Raw genomic sequence first — 20,826 nt, forward strand, 5'->3', positions numbered from 1 at the left:
GAAACAGGACCTTGGGTCCACTTGTACTCTAGACCTGAGGTCACATCTCTGCTTTGTTTGGAGCCTACTGAAACACAATTTTATTAAAATTTTACCTAAATGCCACACTTCCCCCAGAGCTCTTTAACTCCATCTTTCCCTTTGTTTGGCGAGATGTCCCAGAGTTCCTCAGGTGTGAACTCTCCCTCATTGCTGTGGATCAACAAAGCTGTGTCTGTTGAAGTTTGGATTAATTTCTGGAGGCATTTGGATGGTAGGGCGAAGACTGAGCACTGGAGGTTTGTACAACCCAATCATTCATTTTTTACAAACCAGAGAAAGGGTTCCTGATTGTCTTTGCAGTTCTTCACAGCACCTTAGAGAGACTTCCAGTTGAGAGTCATTATGGTATCCACCTTTCTAAAAAGCCACTTCAGCTTTTTAGCTGACATATAATCCACAAATTTATCCAGGTCTTTTAAGACCATCTTTAGACTCAGGTCAGTCATTCCTTCAGTGTTGAGATGGCCGAGTTCCATGTATTTATTACCGGAGAAGCGGGACCTCCGATTGACTGAGGCCCTTCTCCCCAACTACCTTGCTCTTCCACATTTCTTCAGCAATCTTCTGCATTCCTTAAGAGAAATGTCCTTTTTCTTTCTTGTCTCCCCAACGCACTCTCTCAGTAAAGAGTAACCGCTTAAACCAGAGAGCCAAGCCCCATGCTTCGCTTCCAATCTTCCTTTCTCTGGGAAAGCGCTCTTAAAAACGTGGGCTAGGAACCCATTTTATCTCCAGACCAAACAGAAGGCAAACACCTCCTTATTAGGAATACAGTATTTTATTTAAACAAGCTACAACATAAGGTAGTTTTAACAAATCCCTTGACCCCTGAAGAAGAGAAAACTAAGCGCGTCTGCCTTCGCTCTGGGAAATTCTGCGGCCGGAGAATTGCCCGGTCAGGCGGCGGGGCCACCAGAGGTACTTATATATGAGAGCTTCCAGTAAAACTCGAATCGGCAACCCCAGGGCGAAGAGTGGCTGCAGGGCGGCGGCGCGGCCCAGCGCGGACGCGGATTGGTCATCTCGGCTGGGACCCGCCGCGCGTGCGCCGTGCTCCGCGCGCACCGCCCATCCCGCCGCTCAGTCGCCGGTCTTCGGCCTCTGAAGTGGTCGGGCGGCAGCCGGCAAGCCGGCGATCAGACTGCCCGGCGGGCGGACGGCGGGGCCGGCCTGCTGTCTCCGAGGAAGAGGGACGTGGCAATTTTTCCGGTGTCTAGAATCCCGTCGGACCCGTGCAGCCTGCCCAGGCCGACGAGGGAGAAACTGAGGAGCCGCAGACTCTCCACCCGTGCCGCCGCCGCCATGGCTGCCATGATGGATCGGAAGTGAGCCTCAGGGCGACTGCTACCGGCGCCGGCGCTTCGAGTCTGAGTTCCCGGGCCACCGCCGCCGCGGGAAGGGCGGGCGACGCGCCAGACTGCTGACTCTCTCGGCCTTCGCGACCCCTGTCCTCAGCTCGGGCCTGCTTCCTTCCAGACTGAGAGGCGGGGAGTGGCTCCCGGTCTCCGGCCCCGGCAGCAAGGAAGATGGCGGACCCGGCCGAGTGCAACATCAAAGTGATGTGTCGCTTCAGACCTCTCAATGAGTCTGAGGTGAACCGCGGCGATAAGTACATCGCCAAGTTTCAGGGAGAAGACACGGTCATGATCGCGGTGAGTGACCACCGCCCCTACCCCCAGTCTAGCTCCTTCGGGCCTGGCCGGGCCCCGAGTTCGGGGAAGTGGCGGGGTGCAGAATTGAGAGCTAGCAGTGATGACCCCAGCCCCGCCCCCCAGTAGAGTTTGCCGGTTCAGATAACCCTGGGGAGGGAGACTGCGCGGCTCCATGGCTGTTCCTGGATCGCCCCTACCCCGATCTTAAGTGCCCAGAGAAGGGAGGCGCCTGGTCTCTGTCTGGGACACTCCCCCACCTGGGGCACTGGAGGAACTGTCCGGGGTGTAAGTTTACTGCATATTTGCCTGTGTGTGTGTGTGTGTGTGTGTGTGTGTGCGTGCGCGCGCGCGCAGTTACTGATGCTGTTGGTGTTTTGGACTACCCCAAGTGTACCATTTGTAACATGTGCAAGATTAAAGTTTAGCTAAGAACGTTGAGCTTTAAGACTAGCCCTATTGTACCTTAAATAGTGAAGATACTTAGTTTTATAGGAGATAAAGATACAACTATTTGCTGAACCGTATTGTTTGCCTCACGGGAGAAGGAAAAATTATCAAACAACTACAAATATACCTGTACCTCAAATGTTCACCCCCCCGTTCTTTGAGTGATGAATGAACGTTCATGTTAACTATTATAAATGACAAATTGAGGACTGTAAAGAGTGAGTTTTCTTTTGAAATCGGAGTGATCAATTTGTTCAATTTTATAGTAGATCTAGCAGATCAGATTGGGTCAAGTAAGTGCCCAGAAAAATCTGTAATCTCTTACTGGGTTTTATGGGGTAAGAGCATAGCAAAGAGTGTTAACTTTTTGTATTATAAAGGTAAGCTTTTTAAAAAAAATTAAAATTTGACCAGTAAGCTGGATTGATTTCTTGTTAGCATTAGATCTCTACTTCTGCCTTGAAGAAAAACTGATTTTGATAATCTTAAGGACGGAGAAATAGTGTCCTTTGTACTATAAAATATAAAACATAACTAGAGTTGGCTGATCATTGTCAGGGAAACCAGAATGTAAGGTTGATTTTTTTGTGGTCTGATCTCTGGTATCAAAAGGTCCTCTGGAAATAGAATTCCCAGGTTAAGAAGATTAAAATGGGTAGCAGAATATTACATACCTAATTGTGACTAAAAATTAAATTTATCTTTCTTGGTAATGCGATTGTGGCAGAACTTTTTTCTACATTGCTATCATGGTACAAAATCTTAATGTTAATCTTTTCTCTAATGGCATTCCATATTTAGCATATTTGCACAGCCTAATTTGGAAATAGGACAAAGGGTCACAGGAGATGGGACATTGATGATTAAGAGCATTGACATAGGAGATAGGACTGAACCTCTTCAAGAGTTTCTATGTCAAAGTTTGCAGAATTAAGCTCTAGGTAATGAGTGTCGTGTCATAGCCTTTTGTTGCTTGGTAGGCTTTTGGCAAACAAATCATTAGATTACTAACAACTGCCAGCCACTACTGTGTAAAGACTGTCCGGCTGGCTTTTTGTTAACAAGTTCATGAGAGAAACTGATATCATGGTGAGACTAAGAAGTTAAGCACAGAAGTAGTCATCCTTTTCCTTTAGGATGGTATCTTCTGTGGAATCAGAGGAGGCTTGCAGGGCCTGGGTTGTTGACAAACTGGCTACTAGTTGCTCAGAGTTTTTGTGATTACTCAGCAGTAACAGTGGTTGACACATTGAAGCTATTTCCTTTTTGATTTGTATTAAGAATGTCTCATTTCTGCAGATTTTTGTGTGTGTGTTTAAACAAATCTATAAGTATTACCAGGACTCATTTGTTGGAATGATAGGATTTAGGATTCACAAGATGTATTGAGAAGGCAACTTTCTGCCCAAATATGACATAAAATATGAGGACAGTTAAAACAAGTAATTACCACTGGAAGCACACATGTATTCTAGGTTGTTCCCTTTGAATAAAGTTCTTGGACGTTCCTTAACAATGTAAATACATTTAAATGATAATAGAAATAATGAATAGGTGATTGAGTTGTGAATCTGCAATAACAGTTGGCCTTTAAGTAAACTGGTAAGCATTTTTTTTTAAGTTTAAACAAAAATACAACGGAGTCCTGTAGCCTTAATAAATATAAGAGGACAGGTTTAGTTCATTATTTTCAAGAATTAGTCTGCATTTACTGGGTCATTGGTTACTCTGAGGTCTCAATTTTTTAAATGAATTTATATTTTAAAAGGTTGGGAATTTATAAGGAATAGCTGAGAGAGTGAAATTTAAAAATTTCTAGGTAAAGTCGTGTGTTGGTTTATTTTGTTCATTTTACTGGATCCTGATTCAAAAGAAATGGTTTTAAGAAGGAATTGCTGCAGTGCGTCATTTAAAACTAAATTATTTTAAACATGACTTAAACACATTTTGTACAGTCTTCTGGTTAAATCAAGATTTAAAGCGTAAGTAGTTTATAATGTTACTGAATTATAGGTATAATCTGTGCTCCTTTAGAAGATAATTTTTAAGGATTCTCATTTTCATTGAAGTTCAATTTCTAATATATTGTCCAAACTTTTTTCTGTTACATCAGTGATTTTAATATAGTATCCCATGGCAGGCAAATCTTGTAATCCTATAGTGTCTCTCTGTGTTTTGCAACTTTCATACAGATTTTTTTGATAATTAAGTGCTTGTTAAAGAGGTATAAGTATCCCATATTGAATGAAATAAATGGATTATTTAAGGAAAACCTTTAAATGATAAAAATAGAACGTATTTGCTTTAAATAAGAGAACTTGTTATCCACAAAAAAAGGAGGACAAGGGAAACACCGTATTCAGTTGAAATGAGCCTGCCGAAAACTCCAGGAAAAAAAAAAGTCAATAGAAAAAATTATTTCTTTATGCATCATAAAAGTGGAACATGCGTATGTGTATCATTAAGTATCTTTATTAATCATTGTTCCTTATATGGTATACTGTAGAGGCTGTCAGAACCAAAAACAGGCTGTTGTAGTTCATTGAAATTAGAGGAAAGTAAAACCTAATTAGATAATCTTGTCCAGTTCCTTGCTTATAGCTCAACATGATTTCTCTTTTCAAGTGAATGATGATTTGGTGTTTGATCCTAATTACCTTAAGAGTGAACATTAAAAGAGAAGAAGTCATCATCACACCTGTACAGTTGTGGAATCTTAGCTAACAGTCATTGTCAAACTAAGGAAAATCTGATAAGCTATAATCCCATGTGATCTGAGGATCACTACTCAAAATTTTAGAGAAAGGTATATATGCCTGCTAGGAAGGTGTCCTTTATAACCAGATTTGATGTTCTGCAGATACAAACAGGAACCACTTCACTAAGAAATCTGAGGTATGGGGTGCCTGGCTGGCTCAGTCTGGAACATGCAACTCTTGATATTGGGATTTTGCATTCAAGCTCCACGTTGGGTATAGAAACTACCTAAAATTAAAATCTTAAAAAAAAAAAAAAAAAGACAAAGAAATCTGAGGTATGGTTGCAATTCAGGTAAACATTCCTATTTGGTTCTGTCCACTTGAAGCCTAAGTCAGATATGAATGTATCTTATGACTTGGGGTATCTCTGAAGGTTCATAGAAATAAGACTATATAATGTACATTTCAAGGCAAAGAACCAGGATTTTTAAGATACAGATGTCTAGATTGTGAGTATTCCTTTGTTTAATTCATTTGAAAGATTTTTAATTAAGAGATGTCCCTTAATTGTAGACCCATTAGAAGTTTTTATGTTTCATGTATCTTGTTTTTCATCCCAGGAAGCTATGGTCAGTTAGTAACTTCAGGTCTTGATCTCTAATCAAAACATTTGCCTTATTTAACAAAATTATAGTTTAGTTTTGGAATTTAAAATAAAACTTTTGTCAACTTAATGCTTATAAGTACTTAATTTTTGATTTAACAATGATCTAACATCTAAAAAAATCACTCAATCCTAGCTTAATTATTTTTTAGTTTGCGTATTTGTGATAAGGAATGCTATAGTAAACAGCTGTATAAAAGTACTTTTGAGGCAGGTTTTACTATTATCCATTATTTTGGGTATATCTCTTACTAAGTGAAAGTTTAAGACCACTGTTTTTATTGATGTGATAATGGAGATGACTTAAAACTCAGTCATGTTTGTTCTTTATATACATATATAATTTTTTAAGTTTATTTTATTTTGAGAGAGACAGTGTGAGCAGGGGAGAGAGAGGGAAAGAGAGAGAAAGAGAAAGAGAAAGGATCCCAAGCAGGCTCCACACTGTCAGCGCAAAACCCGACAGGGGGCTTGAACCCATGAAACTGAGATCCTGACCTGAGTTGAAACCAAGAATCAGACACTCAACCAGCTGAGCCACCCAGGCGCTCCTGTTCTTTGTATTTTTTATTTTTATTTTAAAAATTTTTAAAGTTTATTTATTTTGAGAGAGTGAAAGTGGGATAGGGACAGAGCAGGGGCGGGGAGGGGTGGGGAGGGGAGTAGCGAATTCCAAACAGACTCCTTACGGTCAGTGCAGAGCCCTATGTGAGGCTTGAACCCACAAACCACGAAGTAGTAACCGGAGCTGAAATTGAGAGTCTGACGCTCAACTAACTGAGCCACCCAGGCACCCTTCTTTATATTTTCGAAATGTTTACTTTAATAAAATTGTATTACTTGACTTACTTTGGAGGATGCAGTTGTCTTCATGCTATTACCTATTTTCTGTTGATTAGTTTGTTTCATGCAAGCAAAATTTGAATTAATCATTGTTTAATTCTTGTTTTCATAGTATTTTTTATACATTTTTTATTAAATGTATATTTTGGCTAATTGCAGTCTGAGTTCTTTAATGCCAGATGCTGACTCCATTTCAATTCAGTTAACATTGCATGACCACTTACATTAGATCTTAGTATACAGCTTCTTACCTTAGTATTCAAGATTCTACCCAGCCTTATTCTCTGTTCTTTGAACTCTACAGTCTGTACTAGCTAAATAACATTTCTAAAACTCTGTTAATCGTTTAGGATATCTGATACCTGATAGGTGCTAAATGTTTGCTGGATACATACAGAGGAAAAGTTGCTTTCTTTTTGCATAGGAAGAATTAGCATGGTTTATCTGTGGATGGGGATTGTTATTTTGATTGTACATGTGTTTGTTTTCGATCACGATTATGTCTTATAAAATCAGTAAAAGAGTAGTTTTTTTTTTTTAGTTGCACCTGTAAAATTGAATGTTAATGTCTTTGTAGAACCTTAGTGAAAGGACATTTAGGCAAAGAATAATCAGACATTGAGATGCCTACTTTTAATTGAATACCAAAGTGAGGTCATCTTAGTATATCCGTTAGGAATGCTTTCAGCTGCAGAAGGAAAACAACTAATAGTGGTTTAAATAAATATGAGGTTATTTTTCTCAAATATAAAAAGTCTGCAGATAGGCCCTTACTACTACTACTACTTAATGACTCTGTTATCTGTTGTCATCCTTAAGTTGATTGATTTATCATGATGTTTGTAAGATGGATGCTACAGCTCCATCATTCCAGAAAGGAGAAAGGGCAGCTTCAGCTGAGATGGTCCTTTTTATCAGAAAACAACCGTTTCCCCGAGACCCTTCAGGAGACCATCACTTTATTTACAGAATCCAGAACTGGGTCACGTGTCCACTAGTTGCAAGGAGACTAGGCTATCTGGTGGTTAGCTTCCCAACGTATGTAGTGGAAACTGGCATGGGGAAGGGGAATTAGGAATGACTTTGGATAGCCCTTTAAGAGTGTCTGTTTCGTTGTAATTTTCATTATAACTATTATTGCAGACTTTGGGGAAGGAGACTGTGGGATGTAGTTTCTAAAAAGTAAGGTCTTTTTTTTTTTTTAGCTAAGGCCTGAGAAGTCTTCTGTAATGTTAAGGATTGTTTGGGAAGTCATGATTGTTTTATATTTTAGGGTCCAGTGTCTGTCCTTTCCTTTAGGAGCAGGTAGAAAGCAGGCATACACTTCCTTTCAAATACTTAGAATCCCCTTGCCCTCCTCTCATCTGTGCATGCTTACTTTTTCTCCTTGATTACTAGATTGTTCCTGCCAGCATTTAAACTTGTTCAGGTCTTACCCATCTTTAAAAAAAATTTTTTTAGACCTGTAGCCTGATTTCTGCTCTATTCAGTTACTTCTAATACTTTTTAAATCTCTTTCCAGTCTGACCTTTGTCACTGGATACTTTTCAGTTTTGCCTTGACCTCACAGCTATATTTGACACAATCAGTTCCTCCTTGATAATTCTTCCTTGACTTGCATGGACACTGATTTTTTTCATTCCATACCGTGGCTCATTCATCAGACAATATCAGCAGTGTTCTAAATGAGTCCCCAAGATCCTTTCAGGGGACCCAGAAGGTCAAAACTATTTTCAAAATAACACTAAGATGTTATTTGCCTTTTTCATTGTGTTGTCATTTACATTTGATCTTTGTTCCTTAAACTTCCAACTTAACTTCTTTTGGCTTCCTGCATTCTACAAGCTTCTTTCTGCCATAGGATCTTTAAGCATCCCAATACCTAGCTAGGCTACTTCCCACCCTTACCCTCCCATGACTACTTCTCCAGAGTCATTCCCTGCTATATTTCTGCTTTCTCCCAGACTTGGGTTCTTCTTTTATATGCTGTCACAGCACTCCATTGCATGAGTCAGATATCTGGTCATTTAATTATTTGTCTGATGCCTGCCCCACTATTACTTATCCTCCATTAAAGTAGAGAGTGTATCTATCTTGGTCATCATTCTAGTAAGATGTCTAGTATATTAGGCATTCCATAAATATTTGTTAAATGAATGAATGATTGGAAAGCTGTTGCAGTAAAATGAAAAGCCTAATGGGAGTAGTGGAAGGAGCTCTGAACTGAAAGGAGATTTGGATTTAAATTTTAGTTTTGTCATTAACACCGTTTATACCTTTCAGGATTCTAGTTTCCTTGTCTGCAAAATGATACTATTGAAAATAGAGCCTCAGTACTTGCCAGAGTAGACACTCATTAAATAAAAATTCACTCAACAACATTTCACTATCATAGTAGTGCTAGGCCCTGGAAATCTAACAAAGACATTTTTGGTTTTGTAAAGTTTATTCTAGTGAATTCGTACTTAGTGATCCCTAAGGTCCTTTCTACAAAGATACTATGACATGAAGTAGTAAGTACTCTATTTCAAAGGTTAAATATATGATGACATCTTTAAAGGAGCTTAGAAGTGTCCATTCATCTTTAATTTGTGATGTTGACACCTTTGTTTCTGTTTTTCAGTCCAAGCCTTATGCATTTGACCGAGTGTTCCAGTCAAACACCTCTCAAGAGCAAGTATATAATGATTGTGCAAAGAAGATTGTTAAAGGTAAATATATTGCTATGTTGTCCCAACAATAAGTAAAATTTGTTTGTGATCTTCTCCATTTACCCAACATTTTTTTTCATTTTAATTGCCCCCCCCCTTTTTTAGTTAATTGTAGAAGACAGTTTAATAAAAAAGATAACATACAATTGGTAAACACACTGTTGCTCAAATTCCATGATCTAATTCATATACAGTACCTAGTGAAGGGTATTATAAGAATTTTAGTGTTAACACACTTATTCTAAAAGATGCATTTCTATTAGGTATTCCCAGGAGAGTTTCTAAGGTAGCAGTTATAGAAATACAGCAGCATGAGAATGAATACAAAATAGTTGACAAGTTTCTAAAAAAATAGTAGAAAATGGTAGCAATCTATCATTCTTCCATTCCATTGTTATTTCTTCCCCAAAGACTTCTCTTGTGTTCAACAGAAAAATGCTTGAGGAAGTGTGTACATTCCAGTTAATACTATTAATTTGTACTAAGATTTTCCAAGTTTATATTTTCTAAAACCATAGAACCCTAGAGTTGAGAGAGGGTATGAGTGATATCCCAGTGAATACTAGGATAGAGGGGATGGGATTTGGTATAAAAGTGGACAGGTTAGGGTTAAGTAGGAGCACAGACAATTCATCCAGTAACAGGAGAATAGGTAGAGTTTTTGGATAGAAGTCTATAGGTGTGATGGAAGAAAAATGCAGATCTTTGCATATTCCATTTTGTATGTGATACAGGGAGCAGTCATCACAGAATGAAGATGAGGGGGAGGGGGTCCTAAGAAAAAGAATGAAGTTGTCTGGCAATAGAAGTGAATGGATTAGGGAAATGTGGCAGTATTGCCAGGCAGCATTAAGGGCCCACTTGAAGTTAGTAGCCAAAAGAGTTGAATTTACCTAGTTGGTGTTTTACCAGATGAGTACAAAAGAGGGAGAGAAAGGCAGGAGAATTAATTGAGGCTGTAGTCAAGAGAATGATGATAATAGTGAACCATGGAATCTACGGTGAGTGAGGGGAAGGAGAGCACAGGTGGGAGGAATGGGTTTGAGGGACATGAAAAGAAGCGGTAAGGTTAGTATATTATAGTCTTTGTGGGGTCAAAGGTTTGTTGGAATCAGGGTACTAGAAGGAATAATAGGGGGTAGATACTTAATTGGGCTTAGGGAAACAGTGTAGTTAGTAATTAAATAAAAGGTCTAGAATATAACTGTAGAATTGACATCTGAAGGAGTAAAGGACAAGAGATCATGGAGAAAACTAGGCCCAGAATCTGAGAGACCAGGGTATTTTAATAGGATCATCTACTAAATGGACATTGGAACCACCAAGAATTACAACAGGAATAGTATTGATGAGAGACAGTGGACTGGATGTTGAAATCTTCATAGAATGATGGAGAATTAACTTGATTCTATAAATGATTACAACAAAGAGGAACAGGCAGTGTCCTCTTTTGTTTGTAGGCATCAAGTAATTTTCCAAATGAATCTGTCATAGAACACAATTACATTACATTCTTTGATTTTAACATACTTTTTTAATCAGTACAGCCTAAGATTTTACATGAGCTTTTTTTTTTTTAATGTTTATTTCTTTATTTTTGATGGGGGGGGGGGCGGTGGGGAGAGGCAGAGAGAGGAGACTGAGAATCCCAGGCAAGCTCTGCACTGTCAGCACAGAGCCCAACGCAGGGCTTGAACTCATGAACCTTTGAGGTCATGACCTGAGCTGAAATCAAGAGTCGATGCTTAACCGACTGAGCCACCCGGGTGCCCCACATTCACTACTAAGTTATTGATTCATAAGCTCATGGGCAATTTAAATGTACAGATCTTTTTCACATCTCCTGTGGCCAACATTAAACCCTCTTCCACACTTGAGTATTGGAGTTTTAAAATTTGACTATAGGGGCGCCTGGGTGGCTCAGTCAGTTGGGTGTCCGACTTCAGCTCAGGTCATGATCTCATGGTTTGTGAGTTTGAGCCCCGCATTTGGCTCTGTGCTAACAGCTCAGAGCTTGGAGCCTGCTTTGGATTGATTATGTGTCTCCCTCTCTGCCCCTCTCCCTGCTCACTCGCTGTCTGTCTGTCTGTCTCTCTCTCCCTCCCTCCCTCCCTCCCTCCCTCCCTCCCTCCCTCTCCCTCTCTCTCCCCCTCCCCCCTTCTCTCCTAAAGAAACATTAAAATAAATAAAATTTGACTATCAGCTTTCAAAGTGTGGATTCCATCTTACCATTTTAGCTCTTGATTATATTTTGAGTGTTGTTTTTATGGTTATCTTATTGGGATATATGTTGGCTGTCAGCGTATTTGATAAGTCTGTTATGATGTCAGGGACTTGGAATTTTTTTTTTAACTTTTTATAGGTGTTGTTGTTTGAAAAATATGACTCTAAATCATTTATAAAATGCTTAACGGGAGGCGCCTGAGTGGCTCAGCTGGTTAAGCGTCCAACTTTGGTTTTGGCTCAGGTCATGATCTCATGATTTGTGGGATTGAGCCCAGTGCTCTGCCTCTCCCCCCACTCAAAGTATAATAAGTTTTAATAAAGGCTTAATGGGCTGTGTTCCTTTGCCTAGTCTTCTGAAAACTAAATAAGGTTTTTGGCAGTTAATTAAATCACACTGGGTATCCATCCGACTTCAGATTCTCTTATACAGTTACCTAGTTCTTAGCTTGTCACATATCAACAAAAATTTGATGAAAAATTTGGATCCTTTTATGAAGTCATGGTACATGAGGCTGGTGTTTCCCCAGAGTATCAGTTGGGTGACCGTATCGAGACAGCAAATGAGTTTAGTTCAACCATAGCTTTTCCTTAGTGAAATTTTGTGTACTTGTCTGTAGTTCCCATAATCTATCATTTTTCCTTTTTGAAAATGAATATAACATTTACAAGTTAGTAATCTGCTGTTACTTTTCATTCCCCATGGCTTTTAAAAATTAGCTTGGTGGCTGTGAAGTTTTTATCCATGGAATGTATTTCTCCTATAACTAGTAACCTGGGCTCATTTAAATCCATTCTCTGGATGTCTTATCCACTTCAGCCTTAAAGTCTTTCTTGGCAGTGTTTATTTTGTTGTTCCATTTTGAGGATAATTGTGTAGAAGGTGGTAATAAAATGGGAATACCTCTTTCTTATATTATCTGTTAACATTTTATTCTCTGGGCTGTGCAAGTCTACTCATATATTAGTCTTTTTCTGAATATTTTAAAATCTCTTTTTAGGGCCTTAACTTTTTTGTTTTGATTAGACTCACTCATTATGGACTTCTATTTTTCTCATGCTGTTCTAGTGATTTTTATCTCTTGTACATCCTTAATTAGTCTCTTAATAATAGTTTCATACTTACCTTTCTCAGAACCCTCTGTAATCTCAAGTCCTGAGGTACATGTTTCTATTACCTTTTGTTCTTTTTCATTACTGCTTACAATTTTAAGATGACATGATTCATTTAGTGAAATTTCCCTCCTGTTCTCAAAATTTGATCCCTTTTACTTCACAGCAAATTTCTGTTTTACTGTTTAGAACTGAATTCTGAAGAGCAGTTCATTTGTTTGCATTATGTTAAGAACACAGTCTTTGGAATCAGACAGACCTAGATTGAAATCCAGGCTCTGCCACTTTCTAGCTGTGCGACTTTTGGCAAGTTACCTAACCTTTCTTTTTTAAAAAAAAATTTTTTTTTAACATTTATTTATTTTTGAGAGAGACAGAACACAAGCAGGGAGGAACAGAGAGAGAGAGACACAGAATCCAAAGCAGGCTCCAGGCTCTGAGCTGTCAGCACAGAGCCCGACGCGGGGCTCGAACTCACGGACTGTGAGATCATGACCTGAGCTGAAGTCAGCTACCCAACCAACTGAGCCACCCAGGCACCCCTTTTTTATATATATGTATTTAAAAAAAATTTTTTTTTTAACATTTATTTATTTTTGAGAGACAGAGACAGGTTACTTAACCTTTCTAAGTCTCCATTTCCTGTTCTGTAAAATGAGGGTACTGTGAATATTTAAAAAGATGATTCCTGGAGGGACGCCTGAGTGGCTCAGTTGGTTAAGCGTCTGGCTCTTGGTTTCGGCTCATGTCGTGATCTCACGCAGTCCATGGGATCAAGCCTCAAATTGAGCTCTGTGATGACAGTGTGGAGATTGCTTGGGTTTCTCACTTCTCTCTCTCTACCCCTCTGCATGCTCTGCTCTCTCTTTCAAAATAAATTAATTTTAAAAAAAAGATTCAAGAAAAACAACTTCACCCAGGGCCTGGTATGAAGAAGCAAATACACAACAGATATCAACTGATGTTTGTTTCCTCTGTCTTCTAAGAGAGGAAATTATTTTATTAATTTAATCATCATAATTGTGCTTAGGGTAACTCAGTCTACAATATTTTCACTCTACAAAATTAGGCTTCAGGCAACTATTACAGTAGAAAGTTCTGTCACTGTCTCTCTCCAGCTTCTTTGCCAGCTTGTAATTTGTATTAGGAAAGTATCACCTGGCTATGACTTGCTCCTTTTATCTTCACCCAGATGCTGTCTACCATTTTGGAGAAGGCTGGATATTGATAGTAGGTAGTGGGACTTGTCCTGGGCAAGAACATGAATGTGGCAGAGTTAACGATAGATACATAGATGTAAGGAGAGCAATGAGGTAGAGGTAGGTGGTGAGTGCCTGGTGAGGTATGAGGACAGGAAACCAATTTAAATACATGGCAGGTTGTCCTTGGGACAGTTATTGGCACACAAATTAGGTGGAAGGCCATGGTTAGAAACTGTTGGTAGGCAATAGTTAGCAAAATGATAGGTGAATTGGTATTTCTTCTGAGATGTGGATTTGATGAGCAAGCTGCCAAGGATGACCTGAAAGCAGCTAGTACTCTTTGGGCTCCTGATGGTTCACTGAAGCATTGTTTCATAAATTTCTGTATAAGTTTATGTTTGTATAACTTTATTATGTACAAAGTTATTACCTTTTCCTTTCTATAGATTCAGTAGATAGGTTTTCTTTATTTTGAGCAAGGTTTACCCACTTGTATTCTCTCGTGAATTCCAAATCTGAGGGATATCTCTTCAGTTCTCTGTATGAAGTAGTTGTCATTTATTCAGTACTTGCTATATGCTAGTCATCTTACCAGTCCTTAATAGATTTCTCTGTTTCCTGCCGGAGCTTCCTGACCTGAACTGTTTGCCACTTCATTTACTTTTAATTTTTCCAGATGTGGCCTTCCATATATTTATTTTAGTTCCTGTGTTCCTTGATAATACAGTCAAGAGTATGTCTTTAGAGCCAGGACTGTCTGGGTTTGCATCCCAGCTCTATCTTACTAGCTGTGGAAGTATGGGCAAATTAATATCTCTGTTCCTCAGTTTTGTTCTCTGTAAAGTAGGACTAAAAATAGTACCTTTCACAGGGTTTTGTGAGAATTGAATACATTAATGTATGTAAAATTATTAGAGCCTGGCACATTTTATGCTCTCAGATGTTAACAATTTTCTGATTTGTAATTCTCATAGCCTTCCTTAAGCAGACATTTTGCTGATGAGGAACCTGAAGTTCAGAGAGAGAATTGGCTTTTAGAAGGTGTTATGCTGTTGTCTTGCTTACTAAATGTTTTTCTTTCTTTCTTTTTTTAACGTTTTATTTATTTTTGAGAAAGAGAGCACGCGAGTGAGGGGGGGCAGGTGGGGACAAGATCAGAAGCGGGCTCTGAGCTGATAGTAGAGAGTCTGATGAGGGCTGGAACTCACAAACTGTGAGATCATGGCCTGAGCCGAAGTCAGATGCTCATCTGACTGAGCCACCCAGGTGCCCCTAAATATTTTTCGTTTTTACAGAGTATGAAAGAAGTAATACTTGTCTATAGTTGTCCATCTCTGTTTCTCACAAGAACAGCAAAAGTGTACTTTAAAGGGTGAGGGAGGCATTAGAAAGATGCTGTGTGTTTGTAATGGTAACAATTATTCAGCAAGCATTCAAGTCCCTACTAAGTGCCAGTCACTGTGCTAGGAGTTAAACACAGTCCTGGCTTCAAGGAGTTTACAAGCAGGTGAGGAAGGTAGACAAGTTAATTGTTGCAATAGAGGAAGGCAGACAAGTTAATTGACTGTTGCAATATACAGTAATAAGTATAATCTTTAAATGTAGATGCTATAAGAACACATAGGATAAGCTGCTCATCAAAATTTATTTGGGGTGGTTTATGGTGTTGGGTTGGAGAAAAAAGTAAAGCCTAAGCTAGTCTTAAAAGATGCACAAAGGGGCGCCTGGGTGGCTCAGTTGGTTAAGCATCCGACTTCAGCTCAGGTCATGATCTCGCGGTCTGTGAGTTCGAGCTCTGCGTCGGGCTCTGTGCTGACAGCTCAGAGCTTGGAGCCTGCTCCAGATTCTGTGTCTCCCTCTCTCTCTGCCCCCCTGCTCATGCTCTGTCTCTGTCTCAAAAATAAATAAAAACATTTTTAAAAAAGATGCACAAAGAGTAGGAAGGAGAAAGAGGGGTGCCTTGTGGGCAGAGGTGACATTGCATCAAGGCATACCCACCTGAGAAGAGCATCGTGAATGTGGGAAACAACATACATTATGGTATGACTGAAGTTGAACCATGTGAATTTGTCAGATTTGATCATTTTGACCACCAAAAGAGCATTGTGAGAGGAAGGATGATGGGAGGTGGAGCTGAAAAGCAAACAAGAGCCAGGTCAAAAAGAGCCTAATTTTACCTGATTACAAATGTATGCTCTCCAGGACTTTTAAACGGATTTTTAAACAGATGAGTATTATTTTTTATTTTTTTAAAGATTCATCCTCAGGATGGGTACATTTCATTGTATATAAATTTTTTACCTCAGGGATGGAAACTGGAAAATGGATCCTAGTTAATGATATATGCATGGTGAAGTATTTTAGGTGAAAGTGTACTGAAGTCTGCAGGTTACTTTGAAATGCATTAAAAAATGAGATGGATAGATACATGATTAAACAGTAAAATTATAAAATGTAACTGATCAGATTTTAGTGGTTATAGGAGTGTTCCCTGTAAAATGTATTCACTTTTTCTGTATGTTTAGATTTGTTGGGGGTAAGTCACTAGAGAAAGCAAAGTCAGGGCTGGATATGAAGGTAGGCAAGAATTATTTTCCTACCTATAAAGTAAGTTTATAAACTTACTTTAGTTATAATGTGGTATGTCTAGAAATCCCCTCTAATCAGTCATTGTTCTATCCCTTGCACCCAGAGCAGAGCTTAGATCCTAGCAGGTGTCCAATAAATATTTGAATGTTGAATATTCCATAATCTCTGTAATCATACGAAATTTTTTAAGTTATGCTTGAAGTCCCAAATACAAATGTATTGTATACATTTGTTATCCTAGGTCCCTTCACATAACATAGTTTCACATAACCACAAATAATACTGTAATATTCTGTAGACATGCTAGTAAATATGATCTTGAGAAAGTCACTTGTTCACTTACCAGTATTTATTAAGTATTTATTTTGGTGGTTGCTAGGTATTTGGATCGTATCATGAATAGATATATCAAAAATTTGGATTTGATTAAAAGATATTAAGCAGAGGGTGTGACATAGACATACTGAGAACAATTATGTATAAAGGAAGTGAATTGGAAAGGGTCTAGTACTTTTTTCTCTAGATGATTTCTTACTCAAAATTATACTACAATGCCATCCATTTTAAATGTGATAGAAGATCTCTTAAAATTTTCCCAGGGGAGTAAATACCTTCTTTTGTTGTTGTTGTTGTTGTTGTTGTTGTTAATAAATGTTTCTGTAGGAAATCTGTTAATATCTAGTTAGTTGAGCCCAATGTTGGGATTGTTCTTTTTTTTCTTTTTTAAATAACCAATTAAAAAAAAAATACAAGGATTGACTTGCTTACTGATTTACCACTGTTGCCATCAGCTATTTCCAACAGTCTCCTCTTTTTACTTTAGCTTCCTCTAGAATACAGTGTAATCTCTTAGTACCTTTTCGTCACCAAAATAATACAACTAAATCCCTAAAAATTGAAAATAAAAAGGTCACCTTGTTAAATTTTTTTTCCCTTCAGCCTAGTAAAGAAAGATATTTAAATTAAGGTTAATGGTAGATTTTGGAGTACATACAGGGCTAGAAAATACTTAATTTCATAGGAACTTTCTGAGAATTTATTTTTGAGTTAGAACTGGGCTTATTAAGCTTGTGTAAGGGAGACTGTTGTATGGGTTTGTGAGATTTAACCACCAGTTAACCACTAATCAGTAGTCCTAGTTGTAAAAGTGAATTCATATCTCTATGTAAATTTGCAGAACATTTTTTTCCTTTTAGGTCACATAAATCTTTGGAATACAGGTATAAAGACATTTGAGATATATGTACACTTATATAAGAAATGAATATAAGCAATGGAATTTAAATTTTGTGTTTTATTGACCACAGAAAGTAATCTGGGCTGGAGAGAAAGTAACTACTCAGGTGGATCATTACTAAGAAAATTACTATTAATGTATTCTTATTTTTTTCTTTAATGTCTTTATAAATTTTTCATGAACTAAACTTTGTGATGGTATCTTTCATATTAGTGAAAAGAAAATCTGAACCTTCCTTACTGTTCTTCCCACAAATATTTTATTGTGCAGATTTGATTATGCATGGATGAGGAACAGGGTTAATATGTATGTGAATTTTTTCAGTGTTTTCTAACATTCTTAAGTAATTTCTCATGAAACTTCCTTAAGGGGAAAAATAAATGCCCTGAAGTACAAAATCTCTTATTTTCTCATAGATGTACTTGAGGGATACAATGGAACGATATTTGCATATGGACAAACATCCTCTGGGAAGACACATACAATGGAGGTAATATTTTATAATCTGTACTTGCATGTGGTTTGCAGAATAGAGGTGCATTCATTCATTATTTGCGAAATGATTTTACTGTGTTTAAACAGCTTTATTCTATTGCTTACTCTCCTATGAATAATACATAGGTAACATCACTGTTGGAATCTAATCAGTTCTAGAGTTTGAAATTATACATTTGAAATCATATCTAGCTTTGTTTTGACAGCATAACCACACAATTATAAACATTTTAGAATTAACAGGAATTTTCTTTATAATGGAAATTTGAAATCTTGAATGTTTTATGTTTTCATTTCTATTCAGAGCAATTCGTTCTCCTCTCCAAATACCTGCCACTTTTCTTTATTTTTTTATTTTTTAAAAATTTTTTTTTTTAACGTTTTTATTTATTTTTGAGACAGAGAGAGACAGAGCATGAACAGGGGAAGGTCAGCGAGAGGGAGACACAGAATCTGAAACAGGCTCCAGCTCTGAGCTGTCAGCACAGAGCCTGACGCGAGGCTTGAACTCATGGACTGCGAGATCATGACCTGAGCCGAAGTCGGCCGCTTAACCGACTGAGCCACCCAGGCGCCCCCTGCCACTTTTCTTTAATAGGAATGTGTCCACAATTGTCGGTGCTGCCATTATAATAAGATGTGGATCTGCCCAAACTTTGCTTCTAGAAAACATCCTATATCTTATGCTGCTGCTACAAAGCATCTGCTTTTGTCATTTATCTGAGCATTCTGTATAAATGGCTGAGTATTTTAGTGTAATTCACATTATTCGTTTCCATAAAGTTATGGAGAACAAGGACATTTCTAGCACTTGCGTGGATTTGACTTGAAGGAACAGTATGAACTTACATTGGAAGAAACAAACTAAAACTCTTTCTTTAGAATATGTTCATTTCACAAGCATGGACAATCTAAATCTAATGATTAAATAAAAGGCTAAGATCAGTTGGTAACCCATGTTGTTGACATGCAGTATTTATGTATAATTTACAAATATATGTAATAGTTGAATTGGATTTTTTACATATTTGTAGAGCCATTTCACAATAAAATGGGAACAATTACAATTTCTATCCTCTATTGGCTGTAAATTGTAGATTGGAAGTTTCTACTTTTAATTCATACTTAAAGTCTCATTTTCTGTTTAGGGTAAACTTCATGATCCAGAAGGCATGGGCATTATTCCAAGAATAGTGCAAGATATTTTTAATTACATTTATTCTATGGATGAAAATTTGGAATTTCATATTAAGGTAAAATCCTTGGGGTATTTTGTTTTATATTAGAATAATTTTATTCCAAGAAATAATAAGTGCTCTTTTGTTTTAAAAATATTTTTAGTTATTTTATGGACAGTTACAGTAGAAAGATCATTAGAGTTAGTAAACTGAGGGTTCTTTTTTTTTTTTCCAACGTTTTTTATTTATTTTTGGGACAGAGAGAGACAGAGCATGAACGGGGGAGGGGCAGAGAGAGAGGGAGACACAGAATCGGAAACAGGCTCCAGGCTCCGAGCCATCAGCCCAGAGCCTGACGCAGGGCTCGAACTCATGGACCGCGAGATCGTGACCTGGCTGAAGTCGGACGCTTAACCGACTGCGCCACCCAGGTGCCCCAAACTGAGGGTTCTTAATCTGCCATTAGATGACCTTAAACAAGGTCATAAAGTCTCTTTTGTCTTAGTCTCCTCTGTAAAATGATGGAGTTTATTACTGAACTCAAAGGTTCTTACTGCTCTCATGAGTCTAATTCATTGAAGATGGAGATATGTAATAGAAATTGCTTTTTAGTTACATGAGCAGTTTAGAGAATTTAGATATTCCTGTTAGAACGTGAGCTGTGGCTGAGTTGTTAACTCTGTCCTCTGGTATAGATGGTGCTTGGCACTCAAACCCCAATAAATTTAATGAACTAATTATAAATTATTTTATACTACTATAGTAGTATAAAGTAGTAGTATAGTAGTAGTATAGTAGTAGTAGTAGTATAGTACTAGTAGTATAGTAGTATACTATTATACTACTAATAAATTATTTTATAATTTTAATTAGTTGATCTTTTTTTACTTTATTTCTTTGCCCTTCAGGTTTCATATTTTGAAATTTATTTGGATAAGATAAGGGACCTGTTAGATGGTAAGTTAAATTCTTGCTCTTTTATCATTTTTAAATAGTACATGTTACTTTTTTAAATAGGTGTGAGACCATTTCTAAGTAACTTCTATGAAATTGACTTAAATTACAAGAAACCGATTTTAAAGTTCTTTTAAAGTTAGTTGAATTTCTTTTACACATTGAATAACCTATTTAAAGCACATATTTATGGGTGCTTGTGTTTCTTAAGTAGTAATTAGAGAAATGGATTGTAGTTAGAGGTCCTGAGTCCTAGTCTGCTGTCAGTTAGATACATTGCCCTTGGGCAAACTGTTCAACCACTCTGGCTTGTTATTTCCAAAATGTGGGTGGTAGAGGTTGCATTGGACCTAAAATTCTATATTGCTGCATTAAGTTTCTATTCAGATCTCCTCTACTGTTTCTACAGAGTCTTTTTTAATAATGATGTGTTCATATTTTTAAAATTTACCTATTATTAGGCCGCTTGGGAAAGGAAACAATCTATTGAATTAGCTATTTCATGACTAGTGTTAGAGTTTAGGACAATGTTGCTGATATTATTTGTTTGTCTTTTTCAGTTTCAAAGACCAACCTTTCCGTTCATGAAGATAAAAACCGAGTTCCCTATGTAAAGGTACTTATAAAATAATACAGAATGCTTGTTTAGAAAAATCCTGTAATAGGGGCGCCTAGGTGGCTCAGTTGGTTAAGCGTCTGATTCGGCTCAGGACATGATTTCAAAGTTCATGAGTTTAAGTCCTGCGTTGGGCTCTGCTGACAGCTCAGAGCCTGGTG

The 20,826-nt window shown here is 37.8% G+C and overlaps 1 protein-coding gene across 1 annotated transcript in view; it reads left to right on the top strand.

Annotated features, from left to right (window-relative positions):
* The first annotated feature begins 1,113 nt into the window (after positions 1–1,113).
* KIF5B (kinesin family member 5B) overlaps positions 1,114–20,826 on the top strand; it is a 47,450-nt gene continuing 27,737 nt past the window's right edge. The window contains exons 1-6 of the mRNA XM_058681537.1: positions 1,114–1,694; positions 8,971–9,058; positions 17,839–17,912; positions 19,066–19,170; positions 20,004–20,052; positions 20,610–20,665. Coding sequence (XP_058537520.1) covers positions 1,569–1,694; positions 8,971–9,058; positions 17,839–17,912; positions 19,066–19,170; positions 20,004–20,052; positions 20,610–20,665 — 498 coding nt within the window. The 5' untranslated portion in view covers positions 1,114–1,568. The remainder of the gene's footprint in view (positions 1,695–8,970; positions 9,059–17,838; positions 17,913–19,065; positions 19,171–20,003; positions 20,053–20,609; positions 20,666–20,826) is intronic.

This window comes from Neofelis nebulosa, chromosome 8 (assembly GCF_028018385.1).
Source record: "Neofelis nebulosa isolate mNeoNeb1 chromosome 8, mNeoNeb1.pri, whole genome shotgun sequence".
NCBI classification, from domain to species: Eukaryota; Metazoa; Chordata; class Mammalia; order Carnivora; family Felidae; genus Neofelis; species Neofelis nebulosa.